Here is a 19667-nt window from a genome sequence, read left to right on the forward strand (position 1 = left end):
TTTAAATCTATAGATAAGAAAATTCTTTCCAGGAACTGTAAGGGGAGTTGACTCTTTCTGCCAGATTCTGGACTTCTTGTCTCCTTTTAAGCTTCAGAAGGAAAAAAATAGTCAAACCCTCAGGAAACACTTAATAAAATTGAAATTTTGAAGTAGCATTTGTGTCCTGTATCAGCATTTACCAGCCCACCAAAGGACTTCTGCAGGAACTTCTATTTGCAGAAGAACGTGAATGTTCTTCCTAGGTTACAGTGGTGACTACCTGCAGCACAGATTACACTCCAGAATTAGAGTTCTGTCAAGGTGCAATTGCTGGTGGCAATAAGAATATTGCACTCTGTGCGTATTTCTCTTATTCAGCTCCTGGAAAAGCTACAAAAGCAAGCTTCACTTTTTTCCTGGTCTTGTAATGCATAGTGGCCTGTGGGGAGTGCATTTATAATCCAGCCTTGTTAATGGCTTAGTGCAAGGATGTGATAAAAGTCCAGTAAGTTGTCAGTAGAAAGGCCATCAACAGAAATTTATGAAGAGTAATGCTTGCAAGTGAATTCCAGCGGCCTCTGACAGTAAGCTGCCCTAACCCTCTTTGATCCTCAAGGGCCTGCTGAATCTCAACTTGAAGTCAATGGTTTGGGTATAAAGAGCAATGATTTAATTTTTGTTTCGCTAATGATTTATTACTAACTATTGCTGCAGCCTTTGGACTACTGTTTTTCTTTACTGAGCTGCCCTTTAAAGGGACTCGGTCGTGAGGGAGTCTCGGTCCGCGCCGGTGCAAGGCCGCGCTGTCCGTGACATTGCCGTGCGCTGCACGCCCGGCGCCGGGAGGGGGCGCTCTGGGCACGGCAGCGGCCGCGCCGCGGGGAGCGGGAACGCGCCAGGGCCGCCTCCGCTGCCCGGACGGCACTGCCACCACCCCCCGGCCGGCATGACGGCATTGCCACCCCCTCCCGCGGCCGGCATTGCCACCACCCCCCTGGACGGCAGTGCCACCCCCTCCCGCGGCCGGCATTGCCACCACCCCCCTGGACGGCAGTGCCACCCCCCCCCCCCCGGCCGGCATTGCCACCCCCCCCCCCCCCCCCGGCCGGCATTGCCACCCCCCCCCCCCCGGCCGGCATTGCCACCCCCTCCCCCGGACGGCATTGCCACCACCCCCCTGGACGGCATTGCCACCCCCTCCCCCGGACGGCATTGCCACCACCCCCCTGGACGGCATTGCCACCTCCTCGCCCGGACAGCTTTGTCACTTCCCCCATCGCCACCCACCCCGGACGGCACTGTTCTCCCTCCGGACGGCATTGTCACAGCCACACGGCGCTACTGGCTCCCCTCTGCTCCAAACGCGAAGTGCTGCGAGCCATCACTTTGTTTCTGCCCTTAGACAAGGTGGACTGTATTTTATAGAAAAACCAGAAATTAATATCTAGCTAATAATAGTACTACTGTTAAGCTGCAAACGGGTTAGTGTTAACTTAGTACTTTTTCAATATTTCTCGTAGTTTTGACAGAATTTCTTAAGAACTCCCTTAAGAGTTGGCTGAGACGATGTGTTTTCCTTTGTCAGATTTCCCTGTGCTCTGCCTGCAGTCCCCTATCAGTTTCCTGAGTGTGTAGTTCACATGAGAAATCCCTGCTGAATTTAGAACATTTGAATACTTGGAAGTAGATATGTGTGTGCTTAGTTGCTTTACAGAATTTGTGCCTAAACCTGCTCCTAATAAATGTGGAGTATTGATTAGGTCCTATTTTCAATGAGACCTTCAGAATCAAACCAACATGATTAAGTCTCGGTGTTTGTTTAACAGTGGTGTGCTGACCAGTGTGAAAAGGGGAGTGACCATATACCCAAACTGGATCTCAAACAGATGAAAAGTTAGCTAATATGGGGCAGGATTAAATTACTAGCGAGTGGAAGTCTTGTATCTTGCTCTAAAACAGAAGACTGTCTTTGTTCTAAAGAGACATGCACACTTTAATGCTCCTTTTTGGGGAGGGAAGCAATTCTGGACTGCCATGTGACTTTCTCCATTTACCAGTTTTTAAATTGCCCCTGTAATTTATTTTCAACAGCTTACTTGAAGCAAGTGAGTTGGAATTGTATCAAGGAAGAAAGTTTGAAATTCTTTGGCCAAAAATTTTCATTTTAACTGTAGGGGCAGATGCTCCTGCCACCGAAGCTGTGTTTCTGCTTATGTACTTTGTTCGGTAATTTGGAAGACTTAGCATTAGTATCATTACTTACAGAATTGAATAACTTTTCATTTCAAGACAGAACAGCAGCAGGATTTGAAATGTTTGAGTTTGGCAAGAAAAGGCTTGTCTGTAAAACAATGAAATTGCGTTGGGGAAATACAGTGCCTCTGTTCAGCTGTGGCGGGCTGAGGTACACTGCGAGCTGTTGTGAGCTGCAGCTGCATTTACCATCAAACACTGAGCTGCTGCCGATGAATGTTTTGTTTTTAGTGTCATGGAAACTGTGAGCCAAAGAATGGATATTCTATTCATCTGGGAAAATAGCAGTTCACTGCATAAAACATCAGTTGCTTCCAAAGCAGTTCTTAAAATAGACTTTGTGAATATAACCCTAGAAGTAAAAGTGCAGCAATTTAAATGACCTCGGTACTGCTTTGGTTTTTTAAAATTAGAATATATGTGTGAATTAAATAAACCCAGAGGTAGTGAAGGTTTCAAGATACAGCTGTGGCATGGAACTCCTACAATGTTTCCGTGTTTTACTTAACTACACAATTTTTGATTTAAAGAAATGGAGAAACCCAGATATTTCAATATCAGTCTTAATCCTTTTTATGACTCTTCTCCAAGTGGCTTGCCTAAAGAAGGATAGTTTTGGTCATCATTCAGAATCATTTGCTGTTTTGTACAGCAGAGTGCAAATCATAAACTCATTGCAGAGACCGGATATCCAGGAGAGTGCTCTCATGGGCAAAGAAGGAAAGAGGTACAGATCAGTGTTGTGTGGGTTTTTAAATGCATGAGCATTTTTGCAGAACCAGTATGTAATGAATAATTAAGGGACTTAATTCAGTTGAATTGGAAAGCTTAAACTTATTTCACTAAGTTTTGGTGCTGAGGGAAAGGTATATGTAAGAGATAAAGAGAAATCAATACAGAAAAATAGATACAAAAATAGATATATGAAGTCATTGCAAAAGGAAGCTGAAGAAATTAGAAGTAATATGACCTGTTGGAAGTTGGGGGCAGAATTGCCAGTTGCAAGATTTCAGAATCCAGGATTCTCGAATGGATGTGATACTGGTGAAAAGAAAGAAACCCTTGCATCCGGTGAAAGCACTGGGTTTCTTTCTGTTTATTGCTCTTTAGCTTAGGGCTGATTGGTTGGTGTTTGTGGGCTGTTGGGATTTTGTTTGGAAATTAGGTGCAGTATTTTTGATCTGGTGTATGGAGTGCTGGGCAGAGGTGGATGGTCACTGCTCTGCCCATGCTGTCTCACCTGCAGCTGCCCCTTCCAGACCCCAGTCTGCACTGGTGCAAGGGGCTGCTCCAGGCCAGGTGCAGAACTTTACACTTGTTATGGTTGAATTTTATGAGGTTCCTGTTGGCCCAATCCTCTAGGTTGTTTCTGTTCCTCTGAGTGGTGGTCCTGCATTCAAGTCTGCCAACTGCATCTCTGAAATTACAGTCTGTAAAAGCTCTTTTAGGGTGTGCTCTGTGTTTTCCTCCAAGCTGATAAAACTTTAAGCAAGAAAGGTTCCATATACACTGCATAGTTGGTAATAACAGAATTATAGACGCAGGGAGAGTGATAAAAAGGTAAATTTAAGTTGAAAGAACTGCATGAGAAGTAAAATAGGTGCTTCAGATGCTGAGACTTAGATGAGTTACTTAGAACAGGATCAAGAAAAGTGTTTTATAAGTGTTTATGACTGTTTGATATCAAGTGTAGTTGAAAGCTTACAGCAGAGATAACAGCTAGGTATGAAATGGGAAATGTCTTTGAAATTAATCCTTGTTTGTGTATAAAAGGCTTGCACAATAATATACAGAACCTGTTCTATAGTCCAGAGAGTTGAAGTACAAGCAGGTAAAATAGATAAAAAGATACAAAGCCCATGTGGTTTTACTTTCACTCATTAATACTGTTCAGGCTTACAAGGAAGATTTTCACTCTGCAATACTTTCAGGGACCATAACCACATAACACCAGGGTGGACATTTGGCCTTTTCTAGTCAACGCCTCAGGAGGTTCCCTGTGGGATTTGCCAAGGCCACAATGCCTTTTGCAGAGGTGCTGAGGCAGGCCAACAGGAAGGGTTGGGATAATGGGGGAATGTGGAAAGTTTCTGTAGCTCCTATCCTCCCCCTGAAGGGGAAATCCAGTTCCAGACTGCAGGGCCTTGTCTCAGTCCTGTACCTGGCTGAATAAGAGGCAGTTTGCTTCCCAAAGTGCAGTTCAGAGCACTCCACTGACCTGTCTTCATTTGTTTCAATCTGCCAGCTCTGAATTTCCAGTAACACATTTAGGTTGACAAGCTGATGCTTTAAAAAAAAAAAAAACAAAGAAGGCAAAAAAGACTAAATCTAGGGGTGAGGTTTGAGTCATGTTGTGTTTCCAGTTGCATTTAAAACATTATCTGATGCCTAGCTTTCACTCCCTTAATGCATTATTATTTTAATAGAGTAATGAGGTGATTCCTTTAAATAATTCTTTTAAATGTAGCCTTTTATTGTCAAACAGTTTGTTATCAATGCACATAACTTACAAAACTCAGGTACATTGATAGTGTACTGTGCCAGCTTATACTGAAAAACCCACACCTTTCCCACAAAATCAGATTGAAGAGTATTGCCATTAGCCTACTAATCCTTTATTAATAAAATTCCATTTTGGTGATGTCATTATTTATGATTTGCTATCAGGGGAATAAATTGTTTGGGTAATCCTATTTACTTATTTTAAATAGTGTACAAAATAAACTTTCTTCCAGAGATCTTGCACTTTATGAATATTCTAAGACTTAGTAAAAACCAGCCTTAATATCTGAGATAACCCCTTGGTTTATATATTTAAAAAAAAAAATAAACTTAATCCTTTTGGAGTCAGGATACCTTGACCTGCTGATACAGATGTGCAGAGCATTAGTAATTGCTTTTACATTCTCCTTGCTGTTGTAATAGAAAGTATTTCATCATTCTTATTCATGTCACCATTTCTATAAAATAATTACCAATATTGCAATGAGCATTCCTTTTATTCTCAACATGCTGAGGAAAAGTGTTTTCCTTATCTGCTTTAGGTCATTTGAAGCCTCTGTAAAGCATGTGTAGCCAAGCAGAGAGGTAGGATTGATTGATATATGAAGTTTTAGTCTTTAGTGCATTGAGCAGCTCCCCGTGTTCCACGGTGTTTTTAAACCTGAGACTTGTGATCACCTTGACTATGTCTGGACTTGGGTTATTGTTCTTAATGTTTCTTCAGTTGCGTTCCCACACCTATTATGATCTCTTATAAATAATCTGTGACTTAAAATCCAGTGTTCATCCTGGAGGTGCCTTGGCAGTAAGGTATTGATGTTTTCATAAACACATGGAGATGGAAGGTGCCTACAGATGAGGGATGGTTTAGAGAGATCTGTGGTTTGAGTGTTATTTTGGTGGATAGTTAAGAGTTCATTCTCTGTGTAGCTGCAATACCAGTTTACATTTCTGCACACAGTGATGTTCTCTTGTGCAGTTATCATCTGTTCAGGGCTTGGGAGGATTGCTTTCAATTTTTGGACATTCCAAAGTCCCACACTGTAAATATTGCTTTTGTACTAAAAGAAGAGCACCTATTTTAAGCTCCTAGCATTTTAAGTACTTTGCATTACTCTAGACTATGTAATAATTCTTTCTGGAGTTTTTGTTTCACATTCTTTTGGCTCGATGCACCTTCATATAATGCATGTGAATAGTCAGGAGTTTCCAGCCCCTAACCAGGACATGGCTCCTTTAAGGCACCATCTCCTCAGGATTCCCCCTCTTGTTTTAACAGGTAACTTGGTTATTCTGTCATACCTGTGGGAATTGTTTCTAGAAGAAGTAATACTCAGAAAACATCTAACATGTTGTTTTGTCTTCCAAAATGTGTTACAGCATCTAATGTGTGTTTGGGGTTTGGTTTTCTATATTGTTTTCCTGTGTTGTTTGGTTCTTTGGGTGGTTCAGTGGGGTTTTTTATTTCATTGGTTTTTTGTTTGGGGTGGTTTTTTTTCTGTTGTTGGGTTTGTTTTTTTTTTTTTTTTTTCTTCTCTTCAGTTTAGCAGCTACTGCTGGTCTGGAGCCCACAGATTGCAAATTCCTGTTTTGCAAACCTCTGTCTCTGCAATTGAGATGGCTGTGAGGGGTGAAGTTAGAGAAGGTTATGCAAATCATTCAAGTAAGGACTGTCAGAAGTGTTCTCCAGCAGAGGACCAGTGTATGCATTTGCATTTGCCTTGTGGAAGATGCTTATAAATGTTTGTTTTGTTTGTGCCTGTGTTTATACACAAAATGGGCAAGGGGGGAATCTTTCTTTGTTGACAAGCTGGCTTTTCACATGAAATGAGAATCAGTAGATCTTGGATAGTAAGAGAAGCTGTAGATACCTGCAGAACTTATATATGTATATATATATATATATACACATATGAAGTAATCTAGTAATTTGTAGTAAGTAGTGTCACCAAAATAATCTTTTAATTGGAAACAGGTGTAGCATTTTGTTGTAAAGTGTGGATTCTCTATTCATTTCCAATTAAAAAACCCTCTTGACTTTAGACTTAAGAATGTAATTGGTGTTCAAAGTAATTTTTGTCCTTAGATCTGGGACAAATTCCACACCAGGAGAGCAAGGGATGCTTTTCAAGTTAACTATAAGTAGCAGCTTTGCTAGTTACTTAAGAATTTCAGCTAAATCCCTTGGGGATGAGGTGGGGAAGATGACAAAAGAAAAATACTTTAATTGACAAAGTGAAGACAGTTGGATTCTCTAGAAAAACATGGGATGGATAGGTGAGTTAAGTAAATGTATATGACTAATACCAGCGTGGAATGGCTGTGTGTTCACATGCAAACTCACTTTGGTTATTGTTTTCTGCATATTCTATATCCCTGATCTCCCTCATTTTTAGTATATTTTTAATCTGTGTCTCACTGGCTGTTCTCTCTATGTGCAGCACACATAATGGGTTAATAGAGTGCTACCACTGATAATGGTAAGGTTAGCCTGGGGTAGACATAGTAGTGGAGGATTTGAAATTCTCTTCAGGAATTATTTGCTTTGCAGATACTTGCCTACATATGCTTGGGGGAGGAAGAGAAGAAAGTTCTTTCTTCAGGTTTGTCCTCCCTCTTCCCTCAGTTACTGCTGTGCATTCTTCCTGCCAGCGACTTCAGTGCCTTTTAGCCTTGCAAACGTTTGATTTGTTATTCAGCTCAGAGTAAACCTGCTAAGTGGAGGGACAGGAATAGTACTGGGGAAGGAGCCCTCATGGATCAGCCTCTGTTGGAATAGAAATGTTCCTAGTTGACATGAGCATATAAATTACGAGTTCATAGGGTCAATCCAAATATAATATGGAATTTAGTCCACCCTTACCTCCTGTGTATTTGAAGTACATAAGAACATTAATAAATTGTTTTTATAGCACAAGATCTGTGCAGTGATCTGCAAACTGACAAAATACTCCATCTTTTCTTAGATGTACTTACAAATCAATGGGATGGAAGTGTCAAAGGCATGTCTTTGAGAAGCAGGTTCTTTAATACCTCTTCACACACTGACATTATTGAAAAAAAATATTGTGTTAAAGAAGTTGTGAGAAATCCCTTGACTTCTGTGTTTAACATCTTTATAAATATACTCAGAGATTTATTGCCTGGTTGGTTCAATCAGTAGAATTTTCACAGTGAAAGGCATCTGCAAATGCAACACAACTGTAAGTATAAAAGCATATACATATATACTTATATATAAGTATAATCATTTTAGTCTTTGGAAAGCAAACTTGAATTTTTTTTTCCAGCTCATCTTGTCCAAATGTTAACAAAAGCAATAATTCAGTATTCGTTCCTAAATTGCAAAAGTTATAATGGGAAGTTGATTACAGGTAATTCCATCTTCAGTTTTTTCACATTTTGGATTATTTGGATGTGAAAAGCAGTTCTTGCTCCAAATAAGTAATTGGACTTGATAACAAAACTATGATGCTGTCTTCTTACAAATGAGAATTTATGGCATGGAGAATCCTAGGAGATTACTGGCAGACCTGAGATTGGACTGTTAAATCCCATAAATCTCATTTAGAATCATAGTTCTTACTTCTTGATAATCATTAGTTTTGTATCATCTCAGTCTTTCAAAATTTTGGCCAAAAAAGGAGGGGGGAGCAAATCTGTAGTGTAAAACCCAAGTTTTGCTAAAACATGTACTTCTGCTGTCTGGGAAAATTGGTCTTACAAGATGTCACAGTATGGGGGGAAAAACCGACATTTTTTCACTAGTTGCAGTCGGTACAGAGCATTTTATCATGATCATTGTATTTATCATGAGACTGCATTGCTGATCAACACTTGGGCATGGCATTTCTGCCTTAAGTATGTTTGTAGTTTTTCTTCTGTTACTTCATTAAAATTCTGCCAGTAATAGGATTCTATTGTGTATTAATTACTTATTAAACTTCAGGTTAAAGATGTGTCCTACAAGTTTGCAGACATTCTGTATTGTGTAGGCTTGACTGCTTTATTAAAAGGTGTGAGTGTGGATGAGTTTGCAAGACTTGGAGGGTTATTGACTGGAGAAGCTGCTTGCAGTCGGAAGTCTGAGCTGAGATGGAGCAGTGATGAGATAAAGGCTGGGTTAGGAAAGTGATTACGGCTGGGGACCTGCTAATCACTGACCTCTGTAGGGATCCTGTAGTTTATCACTAATCTCACTTGCACTTGGCATTTTTCTGTGTTGCTGCTTCATTGTTCATAGCTGAGTGAGTAATTTGGCTTGGAATGAACAGGAGGAGGGTGCTGCAAGTCCAGCAGCTGCACTTGTTGGCACTGGCTTGTTAAACATCCTCAGTGCAGCCAGCAGCATGCTTGGCACACATCAGCCAATAATACTTAAACATTGTCATGAAGAGAATAGGAGGTCATTTGTTTTAAACCATTTCTTCTAATTGTGTTGCTCCAGATCTCTGTTTCATTTCCAGGAGTTCTGGGGCTCGAGTATCAGAAGGAAAAATGCATGTTGTATCTTTATATGTGTTCACAATATATACATATGTGCATTATAGATCTTTAAAATGCTAGAGAGAAGATACTAAAACAAGGACAGCCTCTATTAATGAGTAGGTTATGTAGCAGTAGAAAAGGAAGAAATTATTCCTCTGCTGCTCTGTGGGAAATGCATAGATATGTAGTAAAAAATTTTATGGCTGCATGTGTCAGTCTTGCCTCAAAGAAGGCAAAACACGAAGTCCTAGGAGCAGAGATGGATTTGTGTTTTAACCAAACATAATATTTTTTCACTGTACTGAATAATTGCTGAATAAGAATTTTTAATGCCAACAAAATTTTTAAAAATAAGAGTGGACCTGCAAGAATCTTATTCTATAAGCATTGTGTACTTTCTACCTCATGGTAATTTGGAAAGCAATATTGATGAGTAGAAAAATATCGAATTTGTTGAAGGTTTTCTTGCATCTTTTGTATGCGCCAGTGCAGCTTGTGCAGCTTGTTCCTTGTCACATTGGATCTGCATATGAAAAATTGTTTGAATGTATTCATTCTGTGAGTAACAAAGACACATACTTTGCTGGATGTGGAGGGAGAGAAAGCAGTCTAATAATTGATTTCTAACTGAATTGAATTGAAATATTAAACTGAAAACACCACTTTAATAACTTGAAAAGAAAAAGGAATTCTCAAGCTTGTTAACAAAGTTTATAAGCTGATTTTTGGGTAGGCTCTCTGTAGGGACCAGTTTAAAGTGTTACCATTGAAGAAATAGTGTTTAGGCACTGTAAAAACACTTTTCAGTATTCACTTAGAGCAGATTCTCTGTACAAGTAGGGCAGACATACTTCATGTCTGACAAACAGAGCAGCTGCCAGCTGTGGTCACTGTGGCATTCATACTGGATGATAAACATTGCTCATTAAAAGACCTTGCTTTCCATATTGCCAACCACACAAATTCTTAGCAATGCACAGACAGATCTTCAGTCTGTAAAGGGTTAATTCTGTGGGAATTGAAATAATTTTTTGAGAGTTCTGTCATCTTCTCATAAGCCAAGCATTTTCTAGAAGCAGTGGGAAAAGGCTGTTTGATACTGGCAGGCATTTATAGCACAATCACTGAAGTAGTCCTCAGCTGAGTTCATGCAGTGCTGTTTTCAGCTCACTATCACTTTGCATCTTGCTGTTTCAGTTCCTTCTGTGTTCAGAGTATTTAGGCTGCACAGCTGTTATAGGATAGATGGATTGTGGAAGACAATTCCTCCTGTGGTATTCAAAGGCTGTGTTAAGTTGTGAGCATATCACATTTAGACAAGTGATTGCAAGAGAAAAAAATTATTTACTAAATGCCTATTAATGTTTGAATTGGTAGAGAATGTGTCAGGGTTTTAAATTTATGCAGTTGGGAAATATTTGTGGTTCAAAATGCCTCATGGGATTTTCTTGGTTGGGTTTCTGTTAACTCCATAGTGAAACTTCAAAAAAACAAAAAACAACAACAACAAAAAAACCCAAACAAACAAACAAAAAAAAAAAACCAAAAAACCCAAAAAAACCCCCCAAGGCCCAATAAAACACATTAATTCCAAGTTATTAAAAGATTCAAATGCCCTGTGAATTGACCTGCGCAAATGTAAAATTTTTGCATATCACCGACTCAATTGTTTTAAATGTCTATTGCTTTATTCCAAATCTGCTTGGAAGGCACAACTGTGGTATGTAGAGCCACTAAGATGTAACCTGAAGAAAAGTTTACCATGACCCTACTTTGTAAGCAAGGCATAGATTTTGCTTTTAAAATGGCAGCCTCTGACTTTTTTGTTGTGGGAAAATAAAATCAGATCTGAAGAGAAATCAACTTCATCTGGGCATCTGCTTTACCTTCCCAGCTGATAAGTCTGCACACTACCTTACCTCCATCTCTGCACAAACCTGTGCAAATGAAAGTGCTCAATAAGGATTTTGTCATTAACAGTGGTTTTTGCTCACTTTCTAATTGATGTTCAACAAGGATTTTGTAATTTATAGTGTTTTTTGCTCTCCTCCTTTTAATTAATATCGGGTGCCACAGTGATAAGTGTCCTTATGTCCCTGAAATGCTGAGCATTGGTGTTTCTGAATTTCCAGCTGCAATGCAAAGACTGTTGCTGTCTGTGTAGTGGGCACTGACTGAGACAATACCTGAGAGAGGGCATAACAGACTCAGCTGCAAATCTTGTGGGGTAAGCCTGCAAGTCATTTCAGGGTCTGCTTTGGCTCTCACTCTCATTGTATTTTTAGAGTTTGCATTCTCATAAGGACTGGGACTCCAGTAATTTGGGGTTTTACTATAACCTCTACGTTTTTATTCTCTTCTGTCAATCTGTAGAGAGTATGAGTAAATAATAAAGGTATTTCATAAGCTGAAAACCACCAAAGGGATTCTGCTTTGATATATTTGGCCATGTGTATGAACTTTATTGGATGCTAAAGACTGCCCCTGCACTGATCACAGTGCGAGTGGGACCTACCTGTTTGTGAGCCATCCAGGAAGTGTCATCTTCTCAAAGCTGACATTAGTCACCTTCCAAGTACTTGTGAAGTGTAGTGCTAAGTATTTTCTGTTTCTATTGAGAAGTAAACATCACCTGTGCCATTAGCTTACAAGGGTTTGAATAGTGAGAGTAGCATTGTGCCTGGGCTGAAGCAGCTGAAGTGTGTGGAGATGATAACAGCAGTTTGAAATCTGTACTCCATCACCTTTCCATTGTGCTGGAAGTGAAGCTGTCCTGTGATATGGCCAGGCTGGGAAACCTTGGTGTTTTCTCACTGGGGCTTCAGAGGCTTCACTGCAGTCAGGGATGTGCTCTGATGGTGCCCAGGATCCCCCACCCGCCTGTGTCCCATCCTCGTGCTGTGCCCGTGTGGAGATGAAGCTGCTGACCCTGCTCCAGTCCCACCCCAGGGACCGCAGGGCGCAGCTCCATGGATTGAGAGGGAGCCAGGACTTGAGTGTGGGCACAGTGGCTGTTGCTGTAGTGTGTGACTCCTAATTCTGAGTGTTTAAAAAACATGTACCTTGAATATTATGACACTATTGCAAGTTTGAGAGTCCTAAGTGCTTGAAAGGGGAATGTGTTTGGGACACTGTCTATGAAAGGCCCTCTCATGGTTGATCCTGGGTTGTTTTCCAAACCCTTCGTAGAAAAGTTAGGGCATTTGAACTCAGATTAAATGTTAATTTCCCCAGCTAATTTTTGATAAATATTTAGGCACTGCAGCATCAGAAAGCTTTGACTTTTCCTGGTCACTTCTTGGAACCAAATTTACTATAGATTGGGCTGTTGGAGTAAGCTTTTCTCCTTTAATATGAATCTGCCATACTTTAAAATTATAACATTTAAATAACACAATTTTATGCATTCTTATCTAACAATTTCTTGCTTGCTACACAAACCATAATTTAAATCATAATTTTTCTAGCCTCTGTAATTGACTCTTGTACAAATATTTGTTTTAAAGCCTGCCTGGAATACTGCATACTTCAGTCAAAGTTGTTTATCATGTGATATGAGATTCTCATTTTCTGGAAAGAAAGTGCTGAGTCTGGTTTAAAATGAACAGCATGATTCATCCTACTACTTATAATTTTGCATGCTAGGTATTTTATTTGCTTGGTGCTTGATAGATTGTTAGAAGCAAATTGCTTCAGCAGAAAAATGTTAACTTTTTTCCTCCCTTTGTTACAGCAGAGCTGCCATTTTTCAAGCAAGCTATTGTTGACCACACCATTGGTAGCTATCATGATGATAACCTTGCAGAGATGTTGTTCCAAGAGATTCAGACTTCCTCTTCCTCCCTGCTTACACAAGATGCGCTTTAAAAATGAACAGAAAGCATACTTTAGATTTTCCTCTTATGAAATTGTATTTAGGGACTTCTGGTAGTAAGAGAGAAAAATCAGAAAAAGCAAAGGAAGTCCTATTCTTGAAGTGCAATTGCAATAACTTGGAGCTATTTATCACTGAAATGGGAATGTGAAAGAGAGGCTACTTTTTCTTCCTATTAGGACAGGGTAACACACACATCATTTGCAAAGGGAGCGCCTAGTTGGGTGAGATAGCATTCATTTTCAAATGGGTAGATCTGCTTAATTAATGCTTGCCTTTGGATAAGGCTCTGAGTGGTGGTACAGGGTTTTTCTGAGCCCTAACTGTGCTGTAATTAGGGCAGGCACATGCACTTGCTGCTTTTTGTTACACACAAACTTGATGAGTGTCTGATGCTTGGCATTGTTCCGTGGGCTTCTATTAAAGATTTTTTTCAAAGTGTAGCTTGATCAACTTCTGAGCTCTACTGGAGAAGTTGCACACTGAGTTTTCATATACAAGCATGCCATTTTGGTGGCATACCTAACAAATACAGCACTAAGTAGATTTTCTGGAGCTGCCAAACCCATTGCTAATGTCTTGTGACCTGAGGCAGCAACATCAGAAGGCAGCCCTCTGCACCGTGTTCTCCATGTGCTGCTTACCCACTAAAATTGCATTTGCTGTCTTGCCCAGTTGTATTGCTTGAGTTCTGTGCCTGCTGATCTGTACATTAAACAAAAAGAGATTTAGGGGTGAGTGTCAAGAGCTGAATAAATCAGCTGTGGTTTAAGGGTGATGTGAGTTTTAGTGTTTTAAATGAGATTTTTGATTGATTTTCATGTGGTTTTTGATTTTATTACTCAGTATATTAATTATCTAAGATGGATACCAGCTAAGTGTTACTTTCATGTAGGAAGGAGAAATGTCTGAAAATGTCTTTACCTTTGCTTGTTAATAAAGGAAATAAAAATGGATTTTTGCCTTTTGTATTTAAACATACTGAATAGGAATATTTTATAGTATCTGACTGATTACAAAAGGAATTTAATTAGGTAAATATGTCATCTATTACTGTAGTGTTGTTTGAGAGTGTTAAACACAGATATAGAAACCTGATTTTATTCATGCAACTTAATGTTTGTAAATTTATTACAATGCTAACAGATTTTCTGAATTGCATAAAAAGACAACTGATGTGGATGTCTAGGGAATTTTAAAAATAACCAAATTTTAAATTTCTTTCTTTTTTAGGAAAAACCTCTGACAGAGGTCCATTTCCACTATATGGTAGGGATACAGGCTTGCCTGGCTGTCAAGTAAGTACAGAGTTTCTTCATTTTAGAGTGATGATTTTCATCAGGTTATTTCTAATGAGCCAGACTAAGAATACTTTGATCATTGTTTAAAAGTTTGTTTTGAATGCACAGGAAGTTTGACTGCTTAAAAAGTATAATTAGCATGTGATTACATTCAGTGTCTGTTGATAAAGATTTAAATAACTAATATGTTTATAATTCTAAGAAATTAATTTACGTTTATTTTCTCAAAGAGGAATAATTTTTTAATTTTACTGTAGGTTGACTATTTCCTTTGAGCTGATATTTTCAGAAGTGTCTTTCTAACATCTAGCTTATGAGTTTGACATCTTGGTTTTCAGTCTTTAACTAGTAGCTTGGGAAGTGTGAATGGGCAGCACCATGTGGCAATGCTTCCCCTATTAAGAAAGGATCATTCTCACAGCCTTTACTACTTCTCTGCAACGCAGATGTGGCAAACAAAGACCCATTTGTAGCTGTATGGGTGAGCTTTCAGCAACATTCTCCCAAAAAGCAGTATAGCTCTTTACCTGAGAGTTATGGGCTTCACATTATTGCCAGTCTAAACAGTAAAACATTGTATTAGTGTAGTTACTATTGTTGAAATAACTCTGTATGTACTCTATTTAAATATAATAAATTTGGCCTTAGTTTGGAATCAAATTAATTTCCACATTACTCTTTCATTAAATTAATGCTTTGTATTGGAAAATGGTTTTATGTGAACTTTGCATAAAATTCCACTCTGCTTTGCAGTAATGAGTGTAATTTCTGTTGTTCGCTTTCTCAGTGAGGAAAATCCTTTTATATCTCTGTATATTTACAATTGTTTCTGTCTAGTACTGTTTAATATACCTACAATCCTACCTTACATATGCCTACAGTCTTATGCATGTTTGTTTCTGTTAACATCACTTTTAGTTCAGTGTATCCCTTTGATAAGCTTCTGACTATTTAATCTCCCTCCCTTTCTTTTTCCTTAAAATTTTTAATATGTGGGGGAAATGTTACTGTAGGTAAATCTGTATTAGTTCTATATTCAGGAAAATAAAAAATGAACATAGAGGTAACTTTCAATTAAATTTTAAATTCCATTTAAATTCACGTGATAAGTTACAGTTTGAACTTTATTTTGGTTTTTGTCAGGTAAATCTGACAGCATTTTAATTCATTTAGCTTGGACTGTGCTGGGATTTCTGAATCTTTTTGATTTGTTTGCTTGTTTATTTGAATGCATGGTAGTGCTTGAAATACAGCTCTCATTGTAGCTACAGTGTTTGAAATCTGTCATAGAGAAGGTCCAAAGTGAGAGGTCATTCCAATCTAAATGAAGAATCAGCTGCATTGTCTCTGGCAGAGGCTTCATGTGGTCAGTTCTCAAAAAAGTCCAGAGATGGAAGAGGCTGCAGGACCACCCCAGGTTTTGTTTTCAACTACTGAAGTGCAGTTACTTAAAGAAAGTTTCCCTGGTGCCTTATCTAAACATCACTGTAATTGAAGGAGCTGACTCTTGTCTTACAACAGTGGACATGGATCTACTCTCTTTTAAGTCTGTAGGGGCTGGGAAAACCATTAGATGATGAGGATGATAAGGAGTCCTTAGATAAGATATAGCTGGAGTTAATTTTGACCTGGTTATGTATAGGGCAGGTATATTTTAACAGTGGCTGTGTAACAGGATCTATCTCAGAGTGAAATATTGGTAGAAAAGCTGCTCTGCTCTGAATGTTCTCCAGTAGGTTCACAACTCCAGGGAATTCCAGTGTTTTAAATGAGGTCAAGTACCTCACCTAGGGCCTTACCACCACGGCAAAAAAAGATTTCCTGTATCTTTCAGACAGTACTGTGAATGTTTTGCTGGGTAGTACTTGCCTATTTTCCTAACAAATACCCAGTTTCTGATACATAATTGAATTGTGGTGATCAAAAATTTCCCAATACCTTTTTATGGTAAAGGGAAATTAGCTTGCTATTCCTCACCCTGTGTTTTCCAGTTTACAGGTTCCATGTACAAAAATGTATTTACTTTTTTAATGCATTGCTTCTGCCATCTCTAAATTTGTCAGTGCAATTTTGAATTCCAGGCTTGCACGGCATTTGTAGATCCTTATGGGTTATTTGCTTTGTGAGTTCAGTAAATGTAGTTTTCATTTTTCATCCAAGTCACTAATTAAGAGGTGGAATGATGCCCAAAACAGAGGCCTGCAAAGTCTCAGCTAATACATTCACCCACTGTTGATCATAGACTCTTAGCTGTTTTTAATCAGCTTCTCTCTGTATTCAGCATTAGTTTTAGTTGTCCTTGGTTCCTTAGTTCACCTGTGAAATGTGGAAGTGGTAAAAGCCTTATTAAGACATCTATTATGCAATCTGAGAAGGAAATTTATTTTATATAGGCTATTCCAGCTGAATTGGTATCACTTCTTCATTATCTTCTGACGTTTGCAGTCTATTTCTTCCAGTATTATTAAAAAAAAAAAAAAAGGAAATTTAGGTTTTTGAGGAATTACAAGCCACTACTTTTCTTCCTCTCTGAAACCAACTAACCCCACTCTTTTCTGGTCTCTGCTCTGAACCGTGAGTTCTTCAAGGGCAGTGGCTAAGGTTTCTGAAATGGTAAAATGGCAAGAGCTAGTCAGTCAGAGTTTGGTATTGAGAATAGATAACTTCTCCAAATACTCTTGAATCCATCCTTCTCCTACCTCCTTTCCTTATGTTGCTGGTGTAAAAGGTATTAATAACCTAGTATGGAAGTGTGAGGAGTTTGAATTTTTACTTTCTGAGTTTACAGAAGGCTGCAATGAAAATTATCAAGACTCCTGTAAACTGCAGTGTTTCAGAGTCTTAGTATCATTCTCACCTTTTACTGAAAATAATCTAAGCAGTGATTTGTAGGGACTGTTTGCTACCTACAGGCTTTATATTTAGGCTGTAGGAGTTGAAGTGTGATTGATTTTCAATGTAGCTTAGGAACCTGAGTGACTTAGGTAATAGAATCTGATTCAGCTGTAACATTAGTCACAAGAACATAAATGTGGCTAATTTACAAATATTTTATTAGCAAGAAGTGCAGGTTTTCAGGTTTTCTCTCCATCAGGTGTTTTAAACAAGCCAAAAAGGAACATCCAAAAGTATATAAACTCTAAGTGGATGGTTAAGATGACAAATTAAAGCTTATGCAGAGCTGATTTAGATGAATATCAAAAATTTTTACCTGGAGGAAGAATTGGCAGCTTTTAGAAGAAATACTAAAAACTCTATTTAGCTGTCAGAATGAAATGCAATGCTACATGACTTGACAAAAAGTCTCTTTTTGTGTCTTTGAATTGAAGCGGGGGGTGGTGGTTTGTGATTCTTGTGGGGAACTCCACCATTCCTGTTGGCCATGTAATTGCAGTTTTGGGAATGGAAACTTTTCACAAATTTTAAATCAGGGAAAGGTTAAATTTTCAGAAAGCTCCTTGTGATAAAAAGGGTTTTCTTCACATTTGTGTGATTTTGTACTGAAAACAGTGGCTTACGTGAAAGAAACAAGATCAGACTTCAGGTATTGAATTCACTACTCCCATTTCTAATATCATCAAAAAGGTCCCCAGCTGTCAGTGCACATTGGTTTGACAGCTCTGAGCTCAAAGAAAGCCAGGGGTCTGCACTATTTTTGAAGTGAAATTGAGATAAATGTGCAGTACATGTATAGCTGTTAGACTAATTCTTCTAATTATTGGTGTGGGTCTTCCCAGAAGGTAACTTTATCCCCAGGAGCCTGAGAGTGCCCTGGGGAATTGCTGGGGGATGCTCCTTTGGCCTCACTGTGCCTGTTCTCATTGCCTGCCACAGTCTCTCCCCACTGGCATCACTGGGCTCAGCATAGGAAATTGTTGGTGCCCATCCCCTTTAATGTTCTATTTTCATTCTAAACAATCATGCATGAAAAATAGACATGATGGATTTTTTGACATGTGGAGATAACACATTTTTCCTCCCTTCATAATCATTTGAAGTCTGCACTCTATCCTGTGTGTGGGAAAGGAGGAGAATCAAGTGCTGAATGTAATGGATGCTGGGCAGGAACTGAAGAGGCATTCAGCACTTGTGGTTTAAAGTGTAGCCTTTTATAAAGAGTCCTCTCTTAATTTACTCCATTTTTGTTACTCATTAATCTCTGTGGTCTACATGATGATGGGACACTTCAGAACTTATAAAACCCATTTAGAAAAAGCTGCTGCTGGTAAAACTGTAGAATGTATGAGTGCTGGAAGGAGCTATGGATTGAATTTAGTAATTACATTTCACTTGACTATGTACAATCATATTTATATATGTAAAATCATTTATAAAATATATACCATGGTACATGATGTATATACATATTGCATGAAATGCAAAGCACTACACAGAAGGCATATGGATGATCTATATGATGCTGTGTACTCTACATATATTTTATTTAGTGGCAGATGGGTTTCTAACTAATTTTTTTGCTGTTATTATTATATAGGTTTTGTGTATGTTGGTAATAGACAATAAATAAGGCAGCTTTTCCTTGGATGAAAAAAATCCAATAGAAAGCTGCTCCATCAATATTTGCAGTAATATTTCTACCCCATTTTCCCTTCAGTAGCCATCAACTCTGCTGTTGCCATGAAGCTAATGTGGGGTGACTCATTTAGCAGCATATTATTGCATCATTGCAACATGATGTAAGGCACATCAGGCTTTATTAAATTAGCCTGAATTTTGCAGTATCTCAGTAACATTTTATGCACATTAGCACCACACTTAGTGCTCCTTATGGGGATATACTTCAAGTAAACATATTAAGACATGATTTCAGACAACTTTTCAGAATTTACCAATTTCTCCTTTCTTCACAATTTAACATGGAACTTTAAAGGTTTGCATCTTGTTGCCTGCAAATTTAGCTATTTGTTAAAGAATAAAATGGCAGCGTTTGTTAGCTGTTACATCCTTAACGGACTAAAAAGTTGCTTTATTTTTGTGTAAAAAAATTTGTTTCTGAACAAACACTATAAGAACTTTTGAAATAAACCCAAAAAATGCCTTTAGCATCAATTTCTTGGGCAATTTAACAGATGATCACTTCAGCAAAAGAAATGACTGCAAGTGTATGTTACTTTGTCTTTGCATAGTCAGTAATTTGCCTCTTTAAAATTTAAAGAGACTTTAAAGCAGCTTGAACAGAATTCAAACCTAAAGAGCAATCCTGCAATGTTGGGGCAAGTAGTTATCTCAGAGCTCATTCTCTAATA

The 19667-nt window shown here is 38.6% G+C and overlaps 1 protein-coding gene across 8 annotated transcripts in view; it reads left to right on the top strand.

Annotated features, from left to right (window-relative positions):
* The window catches only part of TCF12 (transcription factor 12), a 161245-nt gene that overhangs the window by 76755 nt on the left and 64823 nt on the right, over positions 1–19667 (top strand). For all 8 annotated transcript variants that reach the window (XM_054642447.2, XM_054642452.2, XM_054642451.2 and 5 more), the window contains exon 7: positions 14333–14397. In XM_054642447.2, the coding sequence (XP_054498422.1) occupies positions 14333–14397 (65 nt within the window). The remainder of the gene's footprint in view (positions 1–14332; positions 14398–19667) is intronic.

The sequence above is a fragment of the Agelaius phoeniceus genome, chromosome 13 (assembly GCF_051311805.1).
Source record: "Agelaius phoeniceus isolate bAgePho1 chromosome 13, bAgePho1.hap1, whole genome shotgun sequence".
Classification (NCBI taxonomy): Eukaryota; Metazoa; Chordata; class Aves; order Passeriformes; family Icteridae; genus Agelaius; species Agelaius phoeniceus.